This window comes from Colossoma macropomum, unplaced genomic scaffold, assembly GCF_904425465.1.
Source record: "Colossoma macropomum unplaced genomic scaffold, Colossoma_macropomum, whole genome shotgun sequence".
NCBI classification, from domain to species: Eukaryota; Metazoa; Chordata; class Actinopteri; order Characiformes; family Serrasalmidae; genus Colossoma; species Colossoma macropomum.
In genome coordinates, this window is record NW_023494786.1 from 6,585,695 (window position 1) to 6,608,899 (window position 23,205).

The 23,205-nt window shown below is 39.4% G+C and overlaps 1 protein-coding gene across 1 annotated transcript; it reads left to right on the top strand.

Annotated features, from left to right (window-relative positions):
• Positions 1-751: 751 nt before the first annotated feature.
• zgc:162193 (TRPM8 channel-associated factor homolog) lies at positions 752-23,201 on the top strand. The gene is made up of 7 exons (XM_036556733.1): positions 752-755; positions 10,458-12,644; positions 13,950-14,044; positions 17,288-17,501; positions 17,592-17,831; positions 17,954-18,291; positions 22,287-23,201. The coding sequence occupies exons 1-7, from the start codon at positions 752-754 to the stop codon at positions 22,527-22,529; spliced, it is 3,321 nt and encodes a 1,106-aa protein (XP_036412626.1). The 3' UTR covers positions 22,530-23,201.
• Positions 23,202-23,205: the final 4 nt, after the last annotated feature.

Below are 23,205 nucleotides of genomic sequence, written 5' to 3' on the forward strand. Positions count from 1 at the left end.
TACTTGTTTGTACTTTTTACTAATACTAAAACCAAAATATACTGTATTTTTAAATATTCCACTTTCATACATTTCTGTATTCTTTTAAATCTGGTTCACAGATCTAAAGAGCTAAACTCAGTGTTTTTCACGTCAGCTGTAGTGTTTCAGTGATCTGAGCTGAAGTTTGAACAGTGGGGTCATGTTTAGTGACATTACTTTTCCTTCTAGATTATCTATATAACATTTTAATCATCTGTGTGGTTATTTTCTATATTTCTCGCAGGAAAAAAGCTACTATCTATTTTTATTCTATTTTCTCTGTAAACAAATAAAAGTCATTTACTAATTATTCACTGATTGTCACAATGTAGTTGTGTTTGCTCTGTGTCGTGCTGGTCATTGTCAAAAATATAGACCTATATTCTTTTTTTTTCAAAAACCTGAGACCCCCAGTGTGAGAACCACTGCACTAAGTCTGCTGTTTGTACTTTGACTCAGATAAAAAGATTAAACATGATACAGAGTCTGACAATAGATGGAAACAGACTGTTGGCTACTCACAAATGAGATGATGTTTATTTGCTGATATGAGACTCAAATGTCGCCCCTGTATGAGAGAATATTGTCAAAATACAAAAGGAATTTAAGAGTGAAAGAGTGAGAGACTGTTTCAAGCACATTTACTGTAATGTATAAAACAGCAGACACAGGCAGTTCTAGTTTCTCCACTGTAGAGATCACATTTATAGATAACTGTGATGTCGTAACAATGGGTGTGATTTTCTATACAAATTGTAGTCATTTGGTTTTTTCACTCTTAATCTGAGCTTCTCTCCACATTAGCCGCTGGTAGATCAGGCGCTAGACTGAAAGTTTAATGTAAAATTAGAACATATAAACTCACATTTCTATTATGGATAAAACGCATGGAGAGCTGAGCGTTTAGTATAAGAGTCATTCTACTAGCAGTGACAAACAAGATATGATTTTATTTTCTTTTTCAAAATGTTGATATGTAATGCAAGTATAAAATACCATCTGTCATATTCAACATTTCCTTATTCTTAATCTACAAAAGCAGCATTTAACAATTCCACTATTTTTAAATAAGTACTCCATCATGATGAGAAGTCACATATACATCTATCATCCATTTAAACATCAGATAATATGAGTGGTGCACGTCGAATGAATTTAAATTAAATCAGGTGCTGCTGATGGAATTGAACAAATCCATGCGATGGCTGGAGTGCAGAGAGAAGCCAGGAAACCAGTGTTCTTGTAACAGTATTCATCTAAACCTGCATAATAAATAACTTCACTGCCAAACAACACATTATTTTACTGTGTTTGTGCTTAACTGTATTTGTTCCAATGTTATATAGCAAACCAAACACATTAGATTCTAGTGGGTGGAGTGGCCTTGACAGCATCAACTCCATTTCAACCTAACAATACCAACTTCTAGCATCTTACTTACCTGCCATATTACCCCACTTATCTGTCACCTCACTGATCCCTTTCTTTGCTACTATACACCCTTTAACTGCTGCTGCACTCATCACTTTAACTTTAGACCCATACTTTGCACAATGTAAAGGTTACAGCTATGACTGTGTATGTGTGTGTGTATGAGTGAGTGATGGTAGGAATGCATTTTTTATTTTATTTTTTTGTATTTTATTTTATTTTATTGTATTGTATTCTATTTTATTTTATATTTATTTTATTCACTACATGTAAACGTCTGTCTGATACTGATCACTGTGAGCTCCTGTAACCAAAACCAAATTCTTTGTATGTGTAAGCATACCTGGCCAATAAAGCTTGACGCTATTCTGATTCTGAATAAACAGGCAAATTACATTGTCACTTTTTAGTAATGAAAGCAATTTTTGTGTAGTGGGGGGCACATTAATTGTTTTTGCACTGGCACCCTTAAGATCCTGCTTATGCAGCTGTTGTTACACCCAGGAATATAGTTCCTTGTGAATAGTAAATGTTTTTATAGTTAGTAACCACCCAGCTACGGGTGTCAATTAATCCCAGTCAAATAAGCATAATGTAGTGCCCACAGGTGCATTCTATTATTCCTGTTAATTGTGCCTTCACTCTCTAAAAGGGTAAAAATAAAGTGTGGTATGTGTTTGTAACACCTCTCCAAATATCTGACCACAACTTTTTGTGGGTACTTCCTTTCATAGCACTCCCTCTGTCTGTCCCATGGAACAAGCAAACTGCATCGTTCTCTCTGCCTTGACTGCAGTGCCCTCTGGAGGATACTCACTTTGCTGAATAATTTCCACAAAGCTCTCAAATGCTATTGCACCCTGTTCATAATGACATTGCTCAGTTAACATACTAGTATAAATTATATAAACTGTAGTATTTAATGCTAGTATAGTTTACTGTATTGAGAAACAGTTGAATGTGTCACCCTGCAAAAATGTATCAAATTGTAAGACACCTAAAATGAGCTTCACTTTTATACCTGATTCACTTGTGATTGCCATCAAGATGCTACAAGTTTGGCTCTGCATCTTGATAAGATTTTCCGTGCATTCTGTGTGACTGGGCTCTGGTTGCTGATCCATTGGTTCAGATTAAACTCTGACGAATGCTGTTCCTCTGTACTATGATGACTTCACTTCCAAGCCGTGCTCTAACAAGCTCTATGCCAAGTTCATCATTTCCACTGACCACCTCTCTGACCCCCTCATCCAGATCAGTGTTGGACAGATTTGTGTAGCAACCTCTTAGTGACAGGTCGTAGTGCCTGTTTGAGCACAAAAATGTGTAAATTTATTCTAATATTTAGCTTTTTTGTCGGGTAAGTATACTAATCGATTGCCCATTCTGAAACCTCATTTTTAAAAATGCTATTGTACAATATGATACAGTACAATAATAAACATTTGGTTTAATCTGATACAGAAATGTTAACAAAACCAATATCTGAATTACTTATTTAGTCAAATCAATTTACTAAAGCAGTCTTTCTCAGTCCTGGTCAGGGACGCCCACTGACCTGTACACTGTAGTGCTTTTCCTGCTTTAACACACTCACTTTAACTTAATAATGGGCTATTAATGAGCTGATTAGTTGGATCAGGTGTGTTAAGAGTATTAAAAATTGCAAGGCAGGATAACAGATCCTCAGAAACTGAGGAGTAATGCACCCAACATCGCTGATCTGTAAAGGCTTCTATTTTCTCTGAGAACTGAGGAATTAAACTGAGTATTCCGTCTGCCAAGTCTGGCTCAGTGAGTCTTCCTCTGGCCCACTGAACACTCCTCGCCTCTGAAAAACAACAAAGGGGGGATTCATTTGTGTTTTTTTCTTTTAGCTTATATCGAACAGTACATCCTATATCTTCTATTCTGTTACACTATGAGGTCAACTCAACTTAAAATGATAAGGGATCTGGTTTTGTCCCGCCGCACAGCTAATCTGATTGGCCTGCTTTATAGATGATTGGAGCTCTCTGTGCTGTTGTCCCGGCATGTTGCCTCTACAGACAACAATTTTAGAAAAATGTGTGCAAATCTTTATTGCCAACATTTTTTCCTGTGTTAACAAAGATATTTCAGATGTAAATACAAAAAAACATAGTTTCTCACCAGGGATCAATGAAATTAACATTTTCGAGGCTAGGGTTAAGGGACCCTTTTGAGGTTTGGCCTCCTTTTTAAGTTGTTTTTGTTGTGTAGGTGGTTTGTAGTGGTAGCTTCCTAGAGTGAGCCTGGAAAAATGATTAGGTAGTCGAGTGTGGTGAGTGTTTTTAAAGTGTAGTGATCCATATGGATGGGTTCTCTTAGCTAACTGTTGGGGAATGCTCGTTTTACTTGCCTGAACCTCCAAGGAAGGACAAACAACAAACTGTCTGAAAGGTGTTGAGCACACAAGGTCTTATGTGGCAGTGCAAACTAGGCTAGGTACCCATGTGTTAAAATTCTTTTGCATTACTTGATTTAGCTGAACAACAGGAGAAAAAAACAATGGCAGTAATCTAATTAACTTACTACAAATTTATGTAGCAAGTTAACACCACAAACATTAAATATGTAAATTCATTACATATCTGATTTGTTTCCATGGCTGAATAGATGTACAAACACTCAGAACTCATAACACACGAGAACTATGTTAGATTTTTTGACTGAATGTACAGTTACAGCACTGCAGCATTTAACCTAACATGATTCTTTGTTTGCACTGAAAACTCAGACTTCATTCACTTGAGTGAACAGATATTAGTATAGTGAAAAAAAGAATGTATGTTTAAACTGTTTTTCATTATAAAAGTGGTCTACCATAGAGTTTAAACTGAGCTTATCATATCACATAAGTCACCATCTGTAGTGTCTCAAAAGAAACACTATTTTCTCTTTTTTTAGGTTTTACACTGTTATAAAAGTAGCAGTGCTGTTAGTTAACAGCAAAATCTCAGGTACAGGTTGCTTCCACTGCTGCATAGCCATTGTTCCTTATGCGTATATTATGTGAGTGGGGCGTCCCAGCCCTTTCACAAAATAGAGGGTGGGATTTGCTACACAGGACACTTTCAGTAGGGTTAGGGTTAGAATTCTCTCATACTTACTGCAGCAGGAAACTGTCAACATATCCAGTCATGTAAGTAGCTACTGAAATTGTTCCTACTTATAAAACTTATGTTACATTATATTATATTACATTGCCTTATATTGTGCATGTGGAGAGTGTGGTTATCCATATTTACATCTACTTAAAGTCAGATTTAAAGTCTAATGTGTGTAATGTCTACTTGTCTCTAGGGTTTCAATGTTTACTTGATTGAGTTACATTTTTTTCAGAAATCAAAAGTAGTTTAATGCAGTCCAGCTCTATATTTCACAATTTGATTTGATATTGGTAACCTCAGCAAACTGCAAGAGTAAAGTATGACCTGATTGAGAAGCTATTTTGTGGAAAAAGAACTACTCAGCTCCAGACATACAGCTGTGTATCAGTACATCTGCACCCAAACTGTGTTGCGTAAAACTACATAGGCATTTCCTGAAAGAAATGCAATGTTTACAAGGCAAGCAAGCCAAAGAAGCTCATACAGAAAGTGGAGAAGGAATGAAACTTAAAAACAGCCCATTAATCCTGTAGTGTGAGACAGGCATTATTCAACAATCGCTCATATTGCTTGATGATCTGTCACCTATTATAGCCACATCAAGTTACTGTATTTCAGCAAATGCCAACAGTGTTTGGATGATTGTCCAAATTTCTAAATTTGGTTAGCCATTAATATTCGCCACCATGGTTAGGTAGTAACTTAACTTTACTTCCGTAATTCAATATTTCACACAGATTCAAAGCCTGGTGTCTGCCAAAAAAGCAATAAAAAAAAAGAAAAGGAAAAAAAATCCCTCAGGCAGCACTGCATTAAAACCCAGCATGCCTCTGTGATGGGCATCACCACATGAGCTCGGGAATACTTTGACAAACCGTTGTCAATAAACACTGTTCGTCGCTGCATCCACAAACGCAAGTTAAGAATGTGCTATGCACAGCAAAGAAGATATATCAACAACGTCCAGAAATGCCGTGCCTTCTCTGGACTCAAGCTCATCTGAAATGGACTGATGCACAGTGGAAACATGTATTATGCAGTTTATTTATGGAAATAACGGACATCGTGTTCTCTGGGCCAAGGGCCAGGGTGTGTCATGGTATGGGGGTGCATTACTGGGTAACTTGCATAACAGTGAAAGCACCATTAACATCGAAAGAAGTATATACACATTTTGGGGTAACATATGCTGCCTTTAAATGCTATGTTTTCAGGGACGTCAATGCTTGTCTCAACATGACAACAGCAAGAAACATTCTGCACGTGTTACAACAGGATGACTGGCGTCTGTCTGTCTCCTGACTGCGGCTGATAGACACAGCACAGTGAAATTGTGAAGGGATAGCCTTCTTTCAGCTTTTCAAACCATGCATGTAATTGAGGGCATCAGATTAGAGACTAACTAGCTCAGCCAGTCAGCTAACGAAATTGATAACAGTAGTGGAGCTGAAAGGAAAAATAAAAATCAGTGGTGTTGCCTTAGTTTGTTAATGAAGACAGATTAGCCAGTGAAGTGTGTTGATTTGCTGATCAGTATGATTAGTTTAAACAGTTTCAGCATAGTAAACATTAACGATAACTTTTAATATCTGTTTTCATAACTGGTCTTGTATCAAACCACACACTACAATGAATATGTCACTGTCAGAAAAAACCTTAAAAATGGTACCTCTAAACTGGTAACTTTACAGGAGAAGGAAAAAACATTGCAATGGAAGTGAATGTAACCCATTCTTTAAGTAATTTTGTACCACCACATATGCATGGAACAGACTTTAATATGGCAAGTTTCTGGAATTTTTAATGCACAGTACTATTGATGTGTTAAATAAATAAAATTTTAAATATTATGCATGGTAGTTTGGGCACACTTTTGGTCAGCACTTCAAAAGATGCCTTTTGGCCAAAATTACAACCTGCAATTGTTTCTTGTAGCCAGAGGACAGTCTTTCTACTATTGGAATTATTTTCACTTTTTGCCTTGCAGAACGCTTCCCATTCACAAATATTCAATATTCATGTTGTCTGGCTTGCGGGTCATGTTTGGGGATAGTCATGGCCATTTCAAAACCTAAATGTTTCATTTATCAGGGTAGTTCAATGTTGATTTTGATGTGTGTTTTGGATCATTGTCTACTTGTAATATCCAACTTCTTTTCAGCTTCAGCTTCTTTGCTGACTGTGAGACATCAGCTTCCAGGATTTGTTCATTAATTTAGAATCCTTCAGTCCCTCTATCCCCACAACATTTCCTGTGTCACTGTCTGCCACACAACTCCAAAGCATAACGGACCCACCCCCATGCTTATCAGTTGGCCAAGTCTTCTTTTTGAAATGCTGCACAAACATACCTTTGAAGATCAGAGCCAGAGTTAGATTTTTGTTCAGTTCACAGCACTTGATTCCAAATGCTGCTGATTGCTGTGTTGCATACTTTGGACCGTGACTTTTGTGATGAGATCACAGTTAAGGCCACCTACCTGTGGGGATTTTGTTTTGCAAACTTGACCAGTTTATGTGCATTTTGTTCAAAGAATTCTTTCAGTCTTCCAGATTTTGTCTTCATGTCAACTATTTTCTTTAACTTCCATCTCCTAATGACTTTTCAGACAATGAAAATTAAAAGCAGGACATTTGGTGTTTCAACTTGCTACATAAATTAGTTAATTATGCATCAACTTTAGATCTTTCATACTCTTTATTGCTTTGTAAGAGTCAGTCATCTTTAGTTTCAGATCTTCAGCCAGCCACTTAGATGAGCCCATGTCTGTTGAGTGGGAGGTTTTCTACACTATAGAACTGTCTTCACCTGATTAAGGCTTAATCAGTCAAATAAGCTCAGAGGCATTACAAAAAAATAACACTGGACTGAAAAGTTGCCCAAACTTTTGCACATACCACATTTTATTTGAGGTTTTCTTTTTATTTATTCAATTCAGCAGTTAAATAGTAGTAGTGCAAGTAAAAGTGCATTACATTTTTGTGGAAATGTGCCATTTAAGTTTAAGCTTGTGTGGAACATTAAGTTTGTTCCAAATTATGTGTTTACTAGAATATTGAGAGACAGTATAGAGACATGTAGCGAACACTGGCTGAAACTTGCTAGTGTTTCTAACGTATCAACAACCCAAAGTTAAGGGCCTTTTGGCTCCAGCAAATCTGGAATTGAGGTGTAAATCTGTCGGCTTAACACCCCCCAACCCCAGACTCAGTCAGATTTACAGCTGAAAGTCCTGTGGACAACTTTATCTTTAAGTAACAGAAAGTACATTTCTTTTTTTTTTTAATTTTTACCCGATTTTCTCCCGAATTTAGTCGTCTCCAATTCCACCTGCTAGTTAGGACTCCCCCAATCACACGATGCTATCAACGCTAGGAGGGTGAAGGCTAACACAGGCTTCCTCCGAGATCTGTGAAGCCAACCACCGCTTCTTTTCGAGCTGCCGCTCACGCAACGTCACCGGACAGCCGAACGCGCCAACCACCAGATCTGTTACGTCAGCTAACAGACGCCTGCGCTGACTAGCATCGCGCTGAGTGATGGGGGGGAGAAGGGGGGCCATCCTACCCACCCAGAGAGAGCGAGGCCAGTTGTGCTCTCTCGGACTCCCGGCTACGGATGGCTGTAGCATCACCAGGGATCGAACTCGTGATCTCCTGATGATAGGGCCAACGCTTAGACGGTTGCGCCACTCATAGAAAGAGCATAGAAAGTACATTTCTAAGGTATACGTCCACTCCAAGCTGCAACCATTCGTTAGAACTCTTTTTAACTAAACTAGACATACCAAAAGTGGAAATCTTACGACTTTGGACGGCAAAGTTGTAACTTCCTAAATTCCCTAGGGATCTCAAGCATGGACCAACAGCACCCCCAAGGGGTGAAACCGCAAATTACCACATCACCACCGTAAGGACTTGTGCTTATAAGGAACCCAAGAAACTTCTTGCTTGTCTGCTTGATTATCAACATTTATACAATCTGTACGCAATACTACTTGTTGTATTAATCTTGTTGTTGGGTAGTACCTAAATATTACCTGTATCTTTTTCTACTATTAAGTGCTAGAAATACGTAGAGTATAACTTTGATAACAGTCAGACACAACCATTTAATTGCTATGAGTTTAGACCATTGACCAATATGTATCCTGAATGTGGTTTTCTTTTCTTTTCTTCTTTTGTTCCTTTCCTTTTATTGTCGATTTTATTTTTCATGCATTGGGTCATGTTCAGACATGATAGGCAAATAGTACCTGTGTTCTTTGACATGTGTTGTGTATCAGGTAACAAGGGTTAAACTCTCTCTTAGAAACATGTCTGAATATCCTAGTTGTTCATTTCTTGATTTTGAAAGTTTAACCAATTTGATGATATAGGAATGTTTCTTTTTCTTTGTTTAAACTAGCTGAAACAAAGGAGGCAGTGATTCTGGGGAAGGCATTCCTAAAATTATGCACAACCAATCAGAGTTGGAAACAATGAGTAGCTAGTAACCTTAGGTGAGGAGAACCTATCAGCACTCTGGCTCCACCTCCAAAGGGTAGGGCCTACAGCCGAGCAAAACCAGAGTGCACCGCAAATTTGAGTTCAGTTCAGATTCCTGCGTTTGCAACAAATGGATAGCTAAGTTTCTAAGTTTGTGCCGGCCTTGGTCAGAAAGACAGGTCAGAAGTATTAGAATGCTAAATTTTCAGATCTGAAACCTTTGTTTGTTTTGTAACTTGCCTGTTTGTCTACACACCTTAAGTTTAAACCACCCTCAGAAAAGGAAGGTGGATATTTCTTGTCTGGCCAGGGAGAATATATCCATAATTTTCGATTCTGCTAAAGAGAGGTAGTTAGTTAAATTAGTATCACCAGCCTCAGAACCCTGATTGCAACCTGAACCTCGCCAGCGGAGTCGGAGCGGTTCTGACGCCACGGAGACCCAGCATCACACCCAGAGCCATGCACTGATCTGTGAACAGATCGACCATCGAAAGGCTGCCCAAGCTCCACCGTCAGACGGCCACGAGACGCCTCCGCCCAATCACTGACAGAAAGGCATGTGCCCGCACGGAGATGCAGCATCCACGGCCAGCGAGGAGAGGAACCACCGCGTGAGCTCCAGCCTTCGATCGAGTCTGTCCTGAGACGACCCCGCCTGAAGTCAGCCCCTGACTCCAATGTAAGCTGGTTCCATCAATTTGCAGTCAGGGCCCTGACGCCAATTTATTTAATAAGATAACTTTTATAGGTACATCCAGCCATATAGTTATTCTTGTCCATACTTAATTCTCTAGAGACTCTCCTAAGCGACTTCCCAAACCACACTGCCTCATACCATTTAGCCGTGAATCACTCTAACTTACTCGAGCTATTTTGTCTTTCATTACTATCACTTTGTTTTGTTTTGTTTTCTGGTTTTATTTTCTATTGTTTATCATTGAATGAAGTCCAAAAGTAGTTTGATATTTAGCCAATAAATTCCCTTTTCTGAAGCATCCTTGGTGCGAGCGTTTCTCTCTCTTGCCCTGGTCGGTAGACTTTGAATAAATCCAGGTTACCTCACACCCTCACATAAGGTTTTAGCAATAATAATATTAAAAATTGCAAAACCCGTTACAGACAGTATAGTAAAGGTAACAGACAGCTGGGGAAGAGGAATGACTTCAATAAAGAGCATTCTAGTTTGACTAGATCTAGCTGCAGGCTAATCCAAATGTAATGCTGCATGACTCTCAATTGCCTCTCTCAACTCACTTCTCTTTCTGGACCTTTTTAAATAAAACCTAATGAAATTTGTTTATTTCATTATGCTACATAGTTTCAATATGAAAAGGATCAGCCCAGGTTTCATTTGAGACACATTTGTGTTTATCTTATAACCAGTATATGTGTTGTTCTTTTTCCTCAGGAAAGGCAAAAATTTCAAAGATCATCTGGAATTCCTTTTACAAGGAGTGACTGAATTTGACATCCAAGGCAAGGTTCTACCATCTGAAATATTCGAGCATGGATCGTCAGCATTTCCTATTGGACTCACCCCAGATGGAAAGACATTCCTTGCTGGAGCGTGCTATAGCCAGGGCAGAGTAATTGTTGCTGGCCATGAAGCCTACCTAGGTAGTGAGTCATTGTCCACTTTCATGATCAATGCTGTGCAATGGCTTGATAAAGGACGTAAAGGAGTTATCGGTGTCTTACCTGAACTTAAAGACACATATGGGCTTCTGAGCAAGTCAGGGCTACAGTGTCAGTTGACTGGGTTTAAGGAAGACCTGAGTGTCTTTGTCTGCACCTCCTACAACGATGCTCAGTGTAATGAGATCCAGGAATTTGTTGCTGGTGGTGGTGGTCTCTTGATAGGTGGACAGGCTTGGTCGTGGGCTTATCAAAATCCTGGCCTCAATGTGATGACTGAATGCCCTGGAAATCGTATTCTTGGAAAAATGGGGTTGTGCCTCTTAGATAAAACTGTAGAGGCTGAGTTGTACAAGGCTCCACATGTTTTCCAAGATGACATAGAATTCCTTTTACAAGGCATATCTGAGTTTGACATCCAAGGCAAGGTTGTACCATCTGAGGTTTTGGTGCATGGTCCTTTAGCATTCCCTATCGGACTCACTCCAGATAGAAAGGCATTCCTAGCGGGAACATATTTTGGACAGGGACAAGTTATTGTGGCCAGCCACAAAACGTACCTAAGCCATGAATCACTGTCCACTTTCATGATCAATGCTGTTCAGTGGCTTGATAAAGGGCGTAATGGGCTTATCGGAGTGTTACCGGAACTTAAAGAGGCCTACTACTTGCTGAACAAGTCAGGGCTACAGTGTCAGTTGACTGGCTTTAGGAAAGACCTGAGTGTCTTTGTCTGTACATCATACAATGATGCTCAGTGTAGAGAGATCCAGGAATTTGTTGCTGGTGGTGGTGGGCTCCTGATTGGTGGACAAGCTTGGTCGTGGGCCCATTCCAACCCTGGCTGTAATGTGAAGATAGATTTCCCTGGAAATCGCATCCTGGGTAAGATGGGATTGTATCTCATTGGTTCAACCGTGAAAGCTGGGCTGTACAAGGCCCCACGGCTTTTCAACTATGCTCTAGAATTCCTTTTACAAGGAGTTTCTGAATTAGACATCCAAGGCAAGGCTGTACCATCTGAGGTATTGGTGCATGGTCCTTTAGCATTCCCTATTGGATTCACCACAGATGAAAAGGCATTTCTTGCTGGGGCATACTATGGAAAGGGACGTGTAATTGTGGCCAGCCATGAAGCCTACCTAGGCTGTGAGTCCCTGTCCACATTCATGATCAATGCTGTCTACTGGCTTGATAAAAAACCTAATGGGGTTATTGGAGTTGTACCTGAACTTAAGGAGGTCTACAGCCTGCTGAATAAGTCAGGACTACAGTGTCAGTTGACTGGGTTTAAGGAAGACCTAAGTGTCTTTGTCTGCACCTCATACAGTGATGCTCAGTCTAAAGAGATCCACGAGTTTGTTACTGGTGGTGGTGGTCTTCTGATAGGTGGACAAGCTTGGTCATGGGCCCATTCCAACCCTGGCCGTAATGTGAAGATAGATTTCCCTGGTAATCGCATCCTTGATAAAATGGGACTCTGTCTCTTGGACAAAACTCTGACTGCTGGTGTGTACAAGGCTCCTCAGGTGAAGCAACATGGCATTAGCTCTACACAGATGTATGATTTCCAGGATTTGCTGCAGCATTTTGCTCAACATGTGCTTCAGGGCAAGCAGCTGGAAGATTATAAACAGCAGTTTCTGAAGAAGCTTGGCAATGACTGTGTCAGTTATCTCCGTATGCAGGCATACAACTGTGACATGTACAAATCAGTAGTTGTACTCCTCACAGACATGATAAAGGCAGGGTTTCCACAGGTGTCTCCTACACGTCCTGTAGAAAGTGCAAAGGATCACCTGCTACTCCAGGTGGGGACTGAGTTGTTCAGGCTCTCTAAAGACACCAGTGAACTTCTGTCATACCTCATCGCAGACATACCTAATCTGCCATCTGTGTCAGATGCAAGAGTCTGGATCAGTGCTAGCACAGCAGGTAAAGAATAATAGCTAATTAAGTTATCACAGTTTTCCCTATAGATTTCCCTCTATATACACATCACATGGTTAATGAAAGGGAAAAAATGAAAAGATAAGCTCCCTCGACAAAAAATGAGTTGCATAATTTGTTCTCTAATACTTGGTTAAGCATGTAATTGCTTTAATGATGGGGCCAATCCATTCAGGTGAGGGTTCTACCAGTTCTTGAGATCCTCTTGAGGTCCTGTCTATTTTACCCCACTCTTCCACTTACTTTGTGCTTCATGTCTGATCAGAACACACTCTCTGACACTCCCACATTACAGAAGGACATGATGGCACACTGGGACAGTTTGACTGACCAGCAAAATCACCAGATTTCAATCCCAATGCTTAATTTGAAACAGCAGGTAAAATGCTATCATGCAAACACAAACTCTGGCTGAAATATAGACGCTGTTTGTGGAACAGTTGGGTAGAATGGACAGGAGAGAATGGTTTAATCCTTACCTGAGTGCTGTTATTAAGCCAAAGGGACACAACTAAGTATTAGAAAATAATTGAATCTATCTTATTTATTTATTTATTTATTTATTTATTTTGAAGAAACTTAAAGTTTAGCTTAGATGAACTTATCTCATTGCTACTCTTTCTTCTGATTAATTCCGGGATGAAAAAAGCTTTTGTACTGGTAGTTTGATCAGTAAGAATAAAGTAGCATTACTTTAATCATTAAAAATACATGTATAACAAGCTACAGCAGGCTACATACAAGTATGAGTATTGGTTTAAGTGTTTGGTTTCGCTGTCTATTGGACAGCTTCAAAAAATTGCTTAGAACACAACTGTTGTGCATAATGGGGCTATTTCTTTTTCTCTTTCATTAGCTTAGCAGCAGATTAGACTCAGTTTCACACAGATTCTTCTAAACCAGTAACTTCAGGGGTTTAACACACAGCTGCACATTAAATTTAAATTTCCTGTGTCTAACTAAGATATTTTTGTGGGGTCTGTAAGGTCACAGGATTACTGAACTCAGGTTCCCACAAAGATTTGTGTTTTTCCTCCTCTTATGTACAAAAAACAACTCATCAAAGTTTTGGAAATTAACACATGAACTGAATCAGGTATGTTAAATGAAGATGAACACATGTGGCCATGCAGAACTGGAGTCTGACACTCCAGGGTTAGCTTTTGGGTCAGTGTTGAGTTTTGGCTTTTAAGGCAAAAAATGACATGAGCACTGGTTAAACTATCAAATGTTTAATATCTAAAATAAGTGTTTACTTAATGAGACGATCATCTTGCTTTCTCGTTGTAGATGATAAAGAATGGATAAGCACAGGCCTCTATCTTTCTCCTGGAATGAAGACTAAAATTACAGTGCCCAGGACAATCGTAGGCAAGGGTTGGCAGGTATCACTTAACTGTATTTTGTCCATTTGAAATTAGAAATGTGAGATACAGCGTGGGCTGCACAAACAAGGATTAAATTAAACAGAGTTCAGAGCTAATCATTTAAATTTATTTTAAATCGAGTTGTGCTGCACCACTTTAAACATGGATTAACAAATCTGCTATCAAAGTCTTAATTTACAATTAAAGCCCTGACTTTACACTAATTCTGATTGTCCACAGTGGTGGATAAATTAAAGCCACACTTTAGAACTTTTGCACAATTTGAGGAATTGGCGACCTCTCTGGTCGAAATATGCAACTGCATGAAATGTGTGGAAAACATTTTGTAATGTGGGTTGTGCTGCACTTGTGTCTGCTTCACCACAGATAACTGATAGCTAACTAACATTACTGTTCATATGAGAGCTGGGAAGCACATGTGTCCATTAGTTATGTAAGCCTCCACTCAGTCAGATATCTATTTAGGCAATATTAGCAAAGTATATTTTATGTGGTTGCATTTAGCAAAGGAGACAGACGGTAGCACCAGAAATTATCTGACAGTAATGGCTAGCCTGGTTTATCAAACAATAGAGGACGAACTCTGAAGCAAAAAAACAACACTGTTAGGAAAGTAAATGGCTAATATTAGTGAATTAGCCAGCTAACCTTAGTTATACAGCTAAAACTACTTCACAATTACAAGTTTCCCAAACTCTGAAGCCAAAAAGCCACATGTTAGCTATATAACTGAAACAACTTCATAGTTACAAGGGCGCATTGCTTTACATTACACTAAATTCCATAACAGTAATAGTCTGGCTAGCTATTTTCGGTAGCTAGCTAGCAAACAACCAACATAACTTACCTTTCCAGCAATAAAAAAGCCAATTCAGCATCACTCCTGAGTCCCTTCAGGTGACAGAGCTGTTGCCATGTCTGCAAAACCAAGCTAATGTTGATCGGTGTCTGTCGCTGATGTCTGTCGCTCTCCCTTTTAGCTTGCCTGTGTTCTGACAAATTGTGCTACCTTGTTGAAATGTCCTACCTTAGCACATATTTATAGGTAGAGCTCTAGATAAAACTATATGTAGGATATTCTTAGATCCTAAATCACACAAATCTGAAGTCAGTTTCCTGTTCTGCCTCAAATGGTGTAGTAGTCACATTTTTGCGTCTCCAGCCATTGAGGTACTGAGGCCCATTTTAAGGTGGAATGGAAAAATTAGAAAAACCATTTAAAACAGAGTTTCTATGCAAAAGCCTAAAAATGATGTATGCTAAGTGTATGCTAAGCAGGACCACTGGATGGGAAGGACAGATTGTTAGAACAATGGTTCTCTTCAGCTCTACGTTTCTTTGCTTTGACCACGGGTGGTGCCGTGGGAGACAACTGGGCTGGCTGTTCCAACATCTCCATATTCAGAGATATTTCTCTCCTTCGTTTTACTAACTTTCAGCACTGTACAGATCGGCACTGTGCCAACACCCGACCAATGTTGCTCAGGTAACCATATGAGCCATATGAGCCAGACCTTCTATTTGATTCTGTGCCTGTGATGTCAATACGTAAAGACATCTGACGTGGTCTGAAAAATTTCTGTCAACCAGACAACCCAGAATTTTGAATGGTTATTTCAGGCTTACCCTGTGATGGACTGGCGACCTGTCCAGGGTGTATCCTGCCTTCTGCCCAATGTCAGCTGGGATAGGCTCCAGCACCCCACCGTGACCCAGAAGGATAAGCGGTTTAGATGATGTGTGTGTGTGTGTGTGTATTTAAAGCTTTAATTACATTGGTAATTTGAATAAAATTCTAAAAAAACAAATGCTCTGTATGTTACTCTTCATGATGCAGTTTTACAGGAAAAGCTCCATAATTACTCAAAACTAAAGCATAATTCTGAATATTACTAGAGTAGCCTGTTAGTCTGTTAGCTATCCACCAAGCTGTTCATCAATCAACCAACAGTTAGTTCAACAAACCGAATTTTTACCTGAAATATTTTAGTCTGTCTTTGGCTGTTTAATTCTTATACATACAGTTTGTACCTGGAAATATATGTGTATTAAAGAGATCCTGCTGGTGCTAATAGCTCCCCCTTGTGGAGAGAATCATCACCCTGTTAACCGTCTGTGAGTGAATGTCATGTGAATAATGAGCAATGAACAATGAATAGTTTTGTAAGGTGCCATTACGCCACTTTTGTCTGCATTAAATTGCCAGATTCTTTGCATGCAATATGTGAAATATCCTCTGGTATTCGGGGGTGGAGGGGTCAGGTGTTGGGGGGGCAATGGTTCTATATAGAATCAAGAACACTCAAAGAACCATTTTGATGCTTAAAGGGCTCTTTGCATCGTGAAATGGCTTCTATTGTTACAAGCGTGATATCATAACAATAGCAGAACAATTTTTGGTGGTATGTAGAACCCTTTTCAAAAAGGTTCTATATAGAACCAAATACAACACATTCTCCATCAATCTGAAGAACTATTTCACAATTTAAATAATGCTTTAAGCATGCAAATGGTTCTTTTTGAGTGAGAAATATTGTCTTAATTTAAAAAACCTTTGAACCCTCCTTTTTTAAGAGTGTAGCGTTGTCTGGCTGCTAACTCACTGCCATAGCAGTGCAGCTAGCTTCAGAGGAAGCGAAATGTTTGGTTTAGCAATTCTTCCTCTGGAAATGCTCTTTAGTTTGGTAATGTGCTCTTCCATACATTCATAGAAATCCTACACATCTTCTCTTTTGTCTTCAGTTTGAGAAATGCGTAATAATTCACTCCTCCCACCGATCTCTTTGGAAATTGGGCAAGATTTACAGATATGATCTGCCAAATATCACAGGCATATAGTTGCTAGGCTATGAAGGCCCAACTGAGTAAACTAATTTGCTACAGCACCACCCTGAGGCAGACCAGCGCTGTTTCTCTACTTAGTTAAGAATATTAAAGACAGAAGCTCACTGATTGTGGGTAAACAAGGCTAATTGGCATGTGTATTTTTCCGTAACAGGCAGCATAATGTCATAATAAGTTTATTCTCAGGGATCCCCCTGAATTTTGAGATCAGGGGGATCAAGAGGTAAAGTAGGGGATCCCAGACCTCCCAGGACCCCCTGCATTTCACACCAAACTAACCTGGTAGCCGTATGTCTGGTTCGTAGAGAAATATGTCACAAAACCTAAAGTAACCAAACTCGTTCAAACTCATAATGTGGGTATTTTGATGTATATACTTAATTACCACATTTTCAGGTGCAGATTGGCTGTCAAACAGATGACTTAAACAAGGCAGATAAACTGAAACGAGCTCCAGTGGTCTTTGTTCGTTACCCTTTGGAAAAAGAGAATCTGCAAGTTTGGAATCTGTGGGGAGGGCTCATATACCTGATCGCACCCCCTAGGAGCACAGCACATAAGATGGAGGTTGTCATACAGACAGCCATAAAAGCGCCGTACTACAAGTCTGGTAAATTCATTTACTGGTTATTCCTTCTTAGTAAGCCAAACGTGACCTACTGCAGTACACTGTAAAATTAAACGCTGTTAATTCTCTCAGGAGAGACCAGCGTATCTGACTGGGTAGCTAAGATCCGTAAAGCACCAGCACCTTGGGCAGAGCTGGAGTTTGAGAACCTCATCATCACCTTGCCATCAGAGCAGATACGGCAATTGGACCATCCAGACAAAGTGGCCGCTCTCTGGGATTCCATAATGAGGGGCGTAGCTGATTTGGCCGCTAAGCCTGCAAAGTTTTCCCGCAAGGAACGCTTCGTTGCTGATGTTCAGATCTCGGCTGGTCTGTATCATGTAGTGGTTTGAACTTGAATAAGAGAAACATTGCGACTGCCACTAGGTGGTTTAATTATCATCATCATGAGCTCATCATATTACTTACATATGATGACCTTGTTTCCACAGGCTTCATGCATTCAGGTTACCCCATTATGATGCAGACTCAGAGTGCCACAGACTTGGTGAATCCATATGTTGCCGGTAAAAGTGATCTTTGGGGACATCTTCACGAACTGGGCCATAATCAGCAATGCTCAAAGTGGGAGTTCCCACCACATACTGTCGAGTGTACCTGTAACCTGTGGCCTGTGTACGTACATGAGGTGGTGCTGGGTGTGAACAGGGCAAATGCTCATGGGGCCATGGCAGCGGATAAACGACTGAGCCGAATAAAGAAATACATCACAGAAGGCAGGCGTCTGGAGAACTGGAACATCTGGACAGCACTGGAGACTTACTTGCAGGTCAGTGATGTAGGATTTGAGTACTAGACTTGAAAACAAGTCTGAATTAAGTATATATATATATATATATATATATATATATATATATATATATATAATATTATGGCAAGCCAAACAGGAAATATTTAATGAACATTGATATATATATAAATGAACTTTGATATATATATGGATTGAACATTGATATATATATAATGAAAGTCGCTGTTGAAGGGTTGAGGATGGCCAAGAAAAACTGTACTTCAATAAATGGGCATTAACAAGCTTAAAGGAAGGGAATTCTGATAAAGTGAACAGTATCTATCCACAGTGACCCCGTGGACAGAGTGACCTGAGAGTGGCTGATATATGATGTGAAGACACAGATGGGTGGAGTTTCAATATATACATAATTTGACATGGTGCAGAAGAAGAGTCAGATGAGGCCATAATTTCTGTTTGAAAAATGCTCTTTTATTGAGAGCAAGGGAAAACAGTGCCACTTGAAAAGCAACTGAAAATTGAGTCACTCCTAGCCCCACTCTTTCTTCTGATGGTCACCAAACACAAACACATTCTCCCTAACTCTGAGCTAGACACAAAATAACACAGTAAACACATACACACACTGTAACTGAGGAACAACATTAAATAACAATGTAAACAGTCTTTTTTGGGGGGAGGGGGGGTGTGCAAGGCTACAACACACACAACCTCAAAAGTCCCTCTCTGTCTAAACAAAACATTTTATGAATTATATTATTCATTTTTTCATCTCAATGTTCGATCCATGTACATCAAGGTTTATTCAATATATATAAATTTACATTCAATATATATCAATGTTCATTCCATATATATCAATGTTCATTAAATATTTCCTGTTTGGCTTGCCATAATATATGTATGTATATATATATATATATATATATACACACACACACACACACACGCACACACACATATATATATACATCCTATGAAAGCCTGTGTGTTTTTTAACATATTTGGACATGTGGAAATAAACTATCAATTTTAACAATACTGAGAGATTCAAGTAATATAACTTATTTAACCCTTAAACATTTAGTTTGGTGTGCTCCTAACTGCTGCAGTAAGAGTGAACACCATGGTGAGATCGAAAGAGCTGCCTGAGGCCATCAGAAAGAAGATAGCAGCTTATGAGTCTAGTAATAGATTTAAAAAGATCTCAAAAGAATTTGAAATCAGCCATTCCACTGTCCGGAAAATAGTCTACAAGTGGAGGACATTCAAAACAACTGCCAACATGCCCAGGTCTAGCTGTCCAAGCAAGTTCACCCCGAGAGCAGACCGCAAGATGCTAAAAGAAGTCTCAAACAAAACCTAAAATGTCATCACGGGACCTACAGCAGGCTCTTGCTACTGTTGATGTGAAAGTGCATGCCTCTACAATCAGGAGGAGACTGCACAAGTTTAACTTTCATGGGAGGTGTGCAAGAAGGAAACCTTTGCTCTCTAAGAGAAACATGAAGGCCAGACTGAAGTTTGCCAGAAAGAATGTAGACAAAGACCAGGACTTCTGTAATAATGTTCTTTGGATAGATGAGCCTAAAACAGTATTATTTGGACACCTTAACAGAAGGCATGTTTGGCGTAAACCAAATACAGCATTCAAGGAAAAGAACCTCATACCAACTGTGAAACATGGAGGTGATAGTGTCATGGTTTGAGGATGCTTTGCTGCAGCAGGACCTGGCCAGCTCACCATGATAGAATCCACCATGAATTCTATCGTGTATCAGAGGGTGCTTGAGGAACATGTGAGACCATCTGTAAAACAATTAAAGCTGATGCAGAACTGGACCCTGCAACATGACAGTGACCCAAAACATACCAGTAAATCCACCAAGGACTGGCTGAAAACTAAGAAATGGAGAGTCCTGGAATGGCTCAGTCAAAGCCCAGATCTTAATCTCATGGAGATGCTGTGGGGTGACTTGAAACAGGCTGTACAGGCAAGAAACCCCTGAAACATCTCACAGCTGAAAGAATTCTGCGTTGAGGAGTGGGGCAAACTTTCCTCAGACTGATGTCAGAGACCGGCCATCTACAAGAAGCGTCTCACTGCAGTTATTTCAGCCAAAGGGGGTAACACTAGCTATTAGGGGGTAGGGTGTCCTAACTTTTTCCTCAGTTAGAATATGCATTTTTGTTATATCTCTGCTGTCGGAACAAAACCTTGTATCTCCATTTTTATCGTTTTTCAGTTTTTCATGTAATTTGAAAATGCCTGTTGTCCTTTACATAGTATGTTAATTTCATGATGGATGAATCAAAAGAAATGGCCCAAAATGACCTGGAAGAAAGTCTGATGTGATCTTGTAACAACTTATTACAAACCCCACAGGCCGAAATCATGCATGCTCCTTTGGTCTTCCTACTAGTCTTGCACAAATTAGCATAGTTGTGGGCAGGCCCGATTATCCAATGGGTTTTATGTGGCTTGGGCCCCTGTATGCCAAGGGGCCCAAGCCACATGGGGGCCCCTGGGGCAAACATGAGGAAAACTAAACATTTAACAGTGTCACTAGTTCAAATAGTCATTCTGACACACAGTATTTTGCCATCAGATGAGGAAAATTCAGGTCCAGAAAGTATTATTTTTACAGTGTACATACCTGTGTAGTGATGTTTTACAGCATATCCCTCCACTACATCTTCCCAGAGTTTGAAGGCCTGTATTACCAGAAAGCAAGACATTATGCAGATAATAATGTAGATCCAAATTTAGTTTAAATGTGTAAATAAGGCCTGTCCAGGTCATTCTACCAAATTGTTTTTTAAACAAGTTTACGTAGCTGAGCAATGTAATTTGCTGCAAATACATAAGGATTTTGGCATGTATTTGTGGTAAGAGTTTTGGTGACATCTGACTCACAGTGTTTGTTAGCACCATTAGCCTAGCAGCTGCAGTTCTAAATTAACGAAGCAACATTTAAACACCAAACATGTCTTGTCTAATCAACTGCATTTGTGGTAAGTGGAAGATCTTGTAAATGTCATTTTTGCCAAAGTATTCTTTTAAATGAATGTTTTTAAATGTAAGATTTGAATGCGTCTCACAGCTTCTGTTAGGAAGATGTAACATGTTGATACAGCCCACTTAGGTTGTCTCTAATGTGCATGAGTGAGCACTGAAGAGGAGGCTTTGTATACACTCAGAAAAAAAGGTGGTAAACTGTCACTGGGGCAGTAACCCTCAAGGGTACATCTCAGTACCTTTACTCAGGGAACATAATTGTACCATAATCCATTGAAATGATATTTTCTACGTTGTACTGACTCCACACACCCCGTCTCATCTCGAGGCTTTTCATATTATTGTTCTGTTTTAAAACATTAGGTTTTGAAAAGGTACTAATATGTACTTTTCACCTGGAAAAACTTATTTAAAGTGCACAGTTAGACCTCAAAACCACTGTTGTACCTTTGAGGGAACATTTACATTGTTTGTGCCTTGATGAATGAAAAATGTACCTGCACAGTACCTTTATTTCTAACAGTGTACCAGTGATAGTAAGGTCTGTTCTACCTCAGCTTCTTTGAGACACGTCTTATGTTGGGCCAGCGCATCGCTGCCAATACTTAATGCTTGGCCTTCTGTAGGTGTTGGAAGGTGTAACTCACCTTGTGCCATAATACGTCTCTGTTCCCACCAACATTTAGCAAGAATTCCATCATGGTTAATGATTCCCAGATTGTATTCTTGTTCGTTAGTTAACTACATGCTTCCTTTCATTGTAGACTAATTTTAGTGATCTCACTTTAATTTTTTTGGTTTACATAAGGCAGTCAGTCAATAATAATACTTTTACTGAGAGGTATTTCTAACGTTGTACAAGGACCACAGCTCATAAAACATCTATGTTATTTCAAACCAAGTAAAAAAGCTTTTGGTGTCTAATATTTATTCCATTCTATCAGCACTTCTTAGTCATCCCCTGTAAGTTTAATCCTTGGTTTGTCTTTTAAAGCTGCAAGAAAAGTTTGGCTGGGACGCCTTCAAGAAAGTCTTTGCTGCTTACCGTGACATGAATAACATACCAAAAGACAACAGTGGCAAGATGAACCTGTACGCTGAAACCTTCTCCAAGGTGGTAGGGAGGAATCTGGTCTCCTTCTTCAAAGCCTGGGGCTGGCCCATCCAGCCCAGCACTGAGGAGAAGCTGTCCAGCCTGCCTAAATGGACTGACCATCCTCTGGTCCAGTATGAGTAGCTAAAACAACCATGTTTCATAGAGAATATTTTCTGTCTCAGATTATAAACATTTTATGGTTTGGATAGTCTTCAGAGATCATTTACATTCATTTTAAAATGATGGTTTTTGAAAATGCTAAAAAGCTTCTTTATAAATACTGAAGTTCCTGCTAAAGCCTGAGTAGACCGATAAATCACTCTAATGACATTCAGTGTCACTCCTTTGAGGGATGATGGAACTGAAGTGTTCTCCCTGAACATGTTCATGAGTGATAAGCTTAGCATTGGTGTTGTACTGGCTGCGTGTTGTGGCAAGTTAAATACATGTACATACATACATTACCAGAATATCTCATGGTTAGCCACTTTATAGTGAAATTTGCAAAATTTCTTATTAGGATGTGGCAAATCGTTTGCTTTATTCATGAAACAGCAGTGGGATTTTTGGAGCAGTGGACTGAAGCGGGCAGTGAGAACCAAAATAACATTGAGAAGTTTGCAACTTAATTTTAATAAAACATACTAACAGAAGAATTACATGACAACCAGTAATAGTGAGGATTTAAGTGTGAAGTGTTAAGTGTGAGTTTTTCCCATGTGCCCTGTGAATATATATTCTAAATGTATTGTAAATGAATTGTGAATATGTTACTTTTTATGTATTGTAATGGAATATGTTCCTGAACACATTTAGG